The sequence below is a fragment of the Hippocampus comes genome, unplaced genomic scaffold (genome assembly GCF_001891065.2).
Source record: "Hippocampus comes isolate QL1 unplaced genomic scaffold, H_comes_QL1_v1.1 scaffold118, whole genome shotgun sequence".
NCBI lineage: Eukaryota > Metazoa > Chordata > Actinopteri > Syngnathiformes > Syngnathidae > Hippocampus > Hippocampus comes.
Genome location: NW_017805461.1, coordinates 244791 through 250852, shown reverse-complemented (window position 1 = coordinate 250852; position 6062 = coordinate 244791). Strand labels below are relative to the sequence as shown.

At 43.4% G+C, this 6062-nt stretch overlaps 1 protein-coding gene across 2 annotated transcripts; it reads right to left on the bottom strand.

The window, feature by feature from the left end:
* Positions 1-1598: 1598 nt before the first annotated feature.
* Positions 1599-5632, bottom strand: slc25a51b (solute carrier family 25 member 51b). Of its 2 annotated transcripts, XM_019874889.1 has the most exons (3): positions 5386-5632; positions 4919-4991; positions 1599-3670 (listed from the first exon to the last, which is right to left on the bottom strand). In XM_019874889.1, the coding sequence occupies exon 3, from the start codon at positions 3605-3607 to the stop codon at positions 2687-2689; it is 921 nt and encodes a 306-aa protein (XP_019730448.1). In that variant the 5' UTR covers positions 3608-3670; positions 4919-4991; positions 5386-5632; the 3' UTR covers positions 1599-2686. The 2 variants fall into 2 exon arrangements, with proteins under 2 accessions (XP_019730448.1, XP_019730447.1); XM_019874888.1 differs by lacking the exon at positions 4919-4991 and having other exon boundaries at positions 5386-5631.
* Between the last annotated feature and the right edge of the window lie 430 nt (positions 5633-6062).

Sequence of the window (6062 nt, the reverse complement as noted above, 5' to 3'; positions counted from 1 at the left end):
ACTGTAATGTGGAGGCATTACGGTACAATGCAGCAAATTACAACCACAATTTCATGTGTATGTGTATATATATATATATATATATATATATATATATATATATATATATATACTTATAATTTTTTTAATAGTTCCTTTGATGGGGTTTACATCATAATTGTGGTCAGGGAATGTTTACTGCACAACTCTTGTTTTTGCTTTCACCAGGCAGCAAGGCGATTGAGAACATTTATAGCCTACACTCCCTTAAAGCACCGAGCTTTTAATTTTGTCCCAATGAAAAGAAGCACTTGAGCAGAGAGGCTTTGTAACCACGACAGCTCAGGCCTCCAGCCTCAGCCAGATTGCCCTTAATCTGATCGTCTGACTCTGTCTGACTTTTTGATTCAGTAATCTAGAAAGTCTGTAGCAAGGCACATGTCTAAAAAAACATTCTCATAGTAATACGATTCTGATTTCTGTAAACACAAAAGAAAACATGTCCCGTGTTCGTTGTAATTGACATTAAATGCTAAGGTAGAGTATGTACACTAAAAGTGAACACATAGTTGTGTGGGGTAAAGAGTGCAGATTTTCCAAAAGTTTCAGATGTGGCTCAATTCATTCATTTTCCAACTGCTTATCCTGGTTTTGGCACAAATAATATCAATTATATTGGCTCGGGAATTTTAATTTTAGATCATCAGGCTCACAATTTCTCGTCAGAGTTTTTGTTGCATCATTCTTGTAGGTTTGTTTGTTTTGACAGTTCTGACAATGTTATGGCAATGATTTATGTTAATGGCTTTGGGTTTCACAGAGGAGCTGAAAAAGTTTGGGAGACCATTTTAAAGAATGACCCCAGGAGAGGACTGACTTTATGGTTGCGATGGACAGGAATCGAGAAATGAACGGAGGCGGCACAGTAGTGGACTGGTTATCACATCCAAATTAGAGTACAGAGGTCCAGGGCTCGGTTGTGGGCTTCCTGTGTGGAGCTTGCATGCTCTCCATGTGTCTGTGTGGGTTTTCTCCCACATTACAAAAACAGGCAGGGTAGGTTGATGGAACACTAAATTGTCCCTCGGTGTGATTGTGAGTGTGAATGGTTGTTTGTCTATATGTACCCTGTGTCTTGTCCAGGGAAACCAAGACAAGTATTACAAAAAAATGAGATTTATTTTAGAAAAAGCATGGAGGGCCACCGTTCACAGATCTGTCAAGGGAGCCTTCTCTCTCTTTACGTCTTACGCTCTCATTTTATCTTGTTGGGATGTGGTGAAGGTCAGCGCAATGAGCATTTTGAGCAGCTACACAGAGTGCAGACGAGTGCTTGAGTAGGCAACTTTGCTTATCCGCAAAATAACTGGTCAGCATTCAAAGGTATAGTCAGCATTCAATAGTATGAACAGCTACTTCCATTTAGCGCTGTTATATGTCAAATTGCCATTACACCTGCGATTGACTGGCAACCACTTCAGGTTGTACTTCTACTGCCCAAAGTCAGCAAGGATAAACTCCAGCACACCCGCGACCCTCGTGTGGATGTGCGGCTTGGAAAATGGATGGATAGAGAAATGAACGGATGACTCAATGTAGTCCACAGAAACGATACAACATTCAGACTGACGAACATTTTATTTGGTTGTGAGGAACGGCTTGAGCCGTTTGTGCTTTAGGATAAAAGCATTCATATTCATAAAGCCCAACCATATAAAAGGCAACACTTTGTAGACTGTTGAAAATGAAACGCAGTTAAGAAATAGGCCAAGTGGTCCATTTACATGGCAGCTTGAGCTTTTTGTGCCACTGAACATTTTCCTCTGCCGCCATTATGGTTCTGTGCGCCCAAACAGCGCCGCCTGTACGCGTCTCCAGGCGGTCAGGGATGGCTGCATGCTGAGTGGCTGTAGCTACTCGAGTGTGAAATGTGAGCCCATTATGTCAACAGATGTTACAGACAGCAGAGGAGTGCAAGCGTGGCATGAGGAAGGACATATGTTGTGAATGCAGAGCCCAAAATAAATGTCAGTGACACACAAAAAGAAGAAGAGTCGTTTTTGAGCTCATTATATTAAATACTTTGCTAGTAATAAATACAAATGCAGCAGCAGTGCATGGCCATAATAATGGTGGGTTTATGTACGGCTGCTGACATAAAAAGACGCCAATTAAATGTACTGACAGGATGGACACTTAACATAGTTCTGAGGCTTACTCCTGGTCAAGGTGAATGTGGCTGCAATGATCCATCGAGTGAAATAAATTCAAGGCCAATCCATTTATTCCCCTTTTTAAACAATTCCTTGGGAGAATTCAGTAATGGTGGCGGTGATGTAGACAAATTAGTGATTGTTCTCAATCAAACCAACAGAGATAATGTCCCACAAAATACAAAACTCGTCAAATAACTTCTCCTTGACACTGTAAACAAAACAAAAAAAAGGTGCTGGGCTGGAAGTTTTGCACAAAGAGGAAAGCAAGACTTTTTTTTGTTTTTTGCATTGGACCCTTGTGTACAGTTGAAATCATGTGACAGTTACACAAAGTCATGCTCGTATACGGTCAGCTCACACCGAATGTTATCCCCCGCAAAGTGCAACATCATCTCTCTGGAAAAATCATCACGCCATATCTCCATTTGTTCATACATCGTCATCCTCCTCCTCCTGACTAGATCGGCCACACCATTTTCTCTCTCACACTCTCATATGAGCTTCAGCAGCAGCTCGTAGGTGGCGTTGATGATGCCCCAGGAGAGGAGTGAGCGGTGGTAGTTGAGGTGGGCCCCCCGAAAGAGCATGGCCACGCTTCCACCTCGCTCCCGCCACACCATGAGCAACACCTGCCCGCACGGCTGGAAGGCTCCGCCCACTCGAGACTGAGCCCGCGACTTGATCACGTTTAACGGGTAGAACATGATGCCGAGTGCCGCCCCAAGAACGCCCCCGCATACAAAATCGTTAACGAGGTGACCGGCCCGGCTGGTGGCTTCGGGGAGCTGTTCCTTTATGGGTCCTCGCAGCCCGAAGAAGAGCACGTTGCTCGGGCCGTTGCGGAGTAATATGGGCACGAGCCCACGGTAGCACTCCCGGAAACCGTACTCCGTCAGGAGTGTCCTGAAGGTGTGAGCCGTGTTGTTGAAGCGTCCGTGGTGTCGGTGGTCCTGAAGGAGCGTCTGCACACGCTCAAAGGGGGCCAGGAAGGCCTCCGCTGTCCCCGCCAGCGCGGCGGCAAAGCTTCGCGTGACCAGCTCCGGCACACCGCTGCCCTCGGCCCGCTCCAGAAGAACTCGGGAGAAGTCCTGGTACAAGCCAAACATAATAGCCACGGTGGTGCTCTTCTGGAGCAGCGGTGGGAGCAGCCCCCTGTACAGGTTTCGGAGGCCGTCCTTCTGGAGCTGCCGGACCGCCTCAACCGCCAGGACGCCGTGTAGCTGTTGGCGAAAGAGAACCTTCTGGATGGGAAAGGTCACCATGATGTTGGTGAAAGCCGCGATGGAGCCGCAGACGTAATGCTTTCCTTGAGGTCCCAGAATGGCGCTCAGAGGCCCGGCGGAAAGCAAGGAGTGACCTCCTTTGCTCAAGGAGGCCGACGGCGGGGGTGTCTGGGCTGATGGAGAGTCCATGGTGTCAAGGAAGACTCAGTGCTCCTTGAGAATCACATTAGACCTGCTCTCCTCGTTAAACACCTGCCATGACACAGACAATATTTTGTTGCCCGTACTAGAAAGGTGACAAATAATACCACATCAAAAGTGTTGTACATGAACAAGTTCAATGAACAAAAGTTCAAGAATTAATTCATATTTTAGGCAAACGGGAACTGAAAATGGTGTATTTTTGATTTGTTAACATATCTGTAAACAAGCTCATTCTGGGGCCAGTGAATGGTTTTTGAACGGCAGTTAATTTTTGTCCAAAAATGCCAGGTTTTCTCTTGTAATAATACATGGAGAAAAGCCGGCTAAACACGCTGTATCAATGTTAACCTAAATCATATGTGTTTCATCATGATTTATTTTATCAGTTAGCATCTGTAATGGTGGATATAATTAACCTATTAAGGAATTGTTTCTTTATTAAATTAATATTAATTTTTAAAAATACCCTCAATTTTATATGGCGATGTATACTGTTACTATCCAGGAAAGCAATTCTAACCATGATATGAATGTTGGGCTATATCGCCCAACCGCTGACAAGTCACAAAGAAAGGGTCAAAAAAACATTATCGCGCTAGCACAGTGGTTCTAAACCTTTTTAGAGGTACCGAACCCAACCAGTTCATATCGAACCCAGGTTAAGAACCACTGCACTAGCATGAAGATGGCAGCAAGCAAAACCAAAAGTAACCACTCAATAACGTAACTACAGTACACTGACTAAAATGAAATACATATTATAAAATGACTAAAAGCCTTCACGTTTTTTACACTAGGATGTAACTCAAGTGAAAAAAAAAGTTTGTTAAAATCGTATTTCAAAATTGTGCCTCTTAGTAAGACTCTACGTTTAAGTATTTTTAATAAACGGCTTATAATAACAATAATAGTCAACACTTCTATTTTTTTTTCGACTTTTAACGTGTATTTTTTTTTTTTTACAAAAACACGGTAGGCCGGCGGTGGGCTTCTCTACCAACAACAGGCGTAGCGGGTTATCTGGGGTAAACTCTGTCACCCATTACATCAAATGCCAATACATTATGTTCAAATATGGAGAACAAGTTTACACAGGCCAGAGATATCGCAGGGGTTAATCAGATCGTTACTCAACCTATAGTTGAGACGATTAACAAATCTGCGTAACTACGACGACATAGTTCACAAAGTTGCGGTTGAACGCTTACTCTGCAAACCTAATAAAAAAAAAATTCGGCCATTATTGTGCAAACTTTGACTTAAGTAATGCTGACGCTAAGCTAAGCGCTCCTCTACCTTAATGTCTTCGATCGACTTGGAACACGCCCTCTGCTTCCTTGCACTTTGTCCAGTTACGCCAGTTTTCGATCTTGAACAAAAAGAAAAGCTCCGTAAATGCAACTAGTCGTAAAACATGCAAGATTGAAAGCTGGAATGTGAATGTATGTAGAAAATGTGTAACCCGGGAGGTTAAAATTCAGAAACTGCTCCGGAGCTAAACGCGTTCGCTTACCCAATCGGCTATCTTGGCTACCTCAATCTTGCACAAACGAACTATCAAGGTGAATAATTATAGAATATAATTTAAGATACAATCACGCCGTGTCAGTTTAGCATGCTAGGTGGCTAACCTGACAGCCTCAAAATGGACAAGGCGCATCATGATGACAGGTTGTTGTGGACACCGGACGGACATTGAACGAAAAGAGACAAAGGGAGAACCTCCACGTGCAGAAACCTGCGGGCTTAAAGGGTGTCCTTACCTGTCGTGTGGACCGGTCGCTGTACAGTCCCACCGACAGGTGGAGAGCATCCAGTTTACCTCTCTGAAGAACAAATAGGCCAATGGTCTAGGTCGTGTCTGCAGCCCCAGTAACTGGTCCCTCTTCTTCTGTCTAAATTGTATCCACTGCCATGACTATTGGATAGCGTTCTCGCCATCTAGTGGATAGATGTGTAACTCTAATAGATGTCGTCAGATTGTACGTTAGTTTGCTCGTAAGCACTAAGTAGTCAACACATATGATTTTAGTGTTGTTGATGATGATGGTTATTATGATTCCATAATAAGAGAGGATGCTTGGATCTTGATGTGATAAGGTCTTAATATGCAATCTCATCTCCAAACAGAAACTATGTGTACAAAAGGCAGTTGCAAACTTGCATTGATTGTGTGGACTTTTCTCTTAGATGTCACTATGCACGTAACAGCAAGCCGAAGCATACGGCTACATTGATCTCCAATAACAAGACTACAACCCAGTATAAATACAAGATACATTTTCCCTGGGGTTTAAGGTGGAAATATCGTCGTTTATATCAAACGATACCGCATAAAATATTATTTGTGTATTTGGACACATTTTGGGGAAAAACACAGTTAACAACCTTGACCAATCATTGTCGTTTCCACGGATTCCATCAATCAGAACAGAGGGTC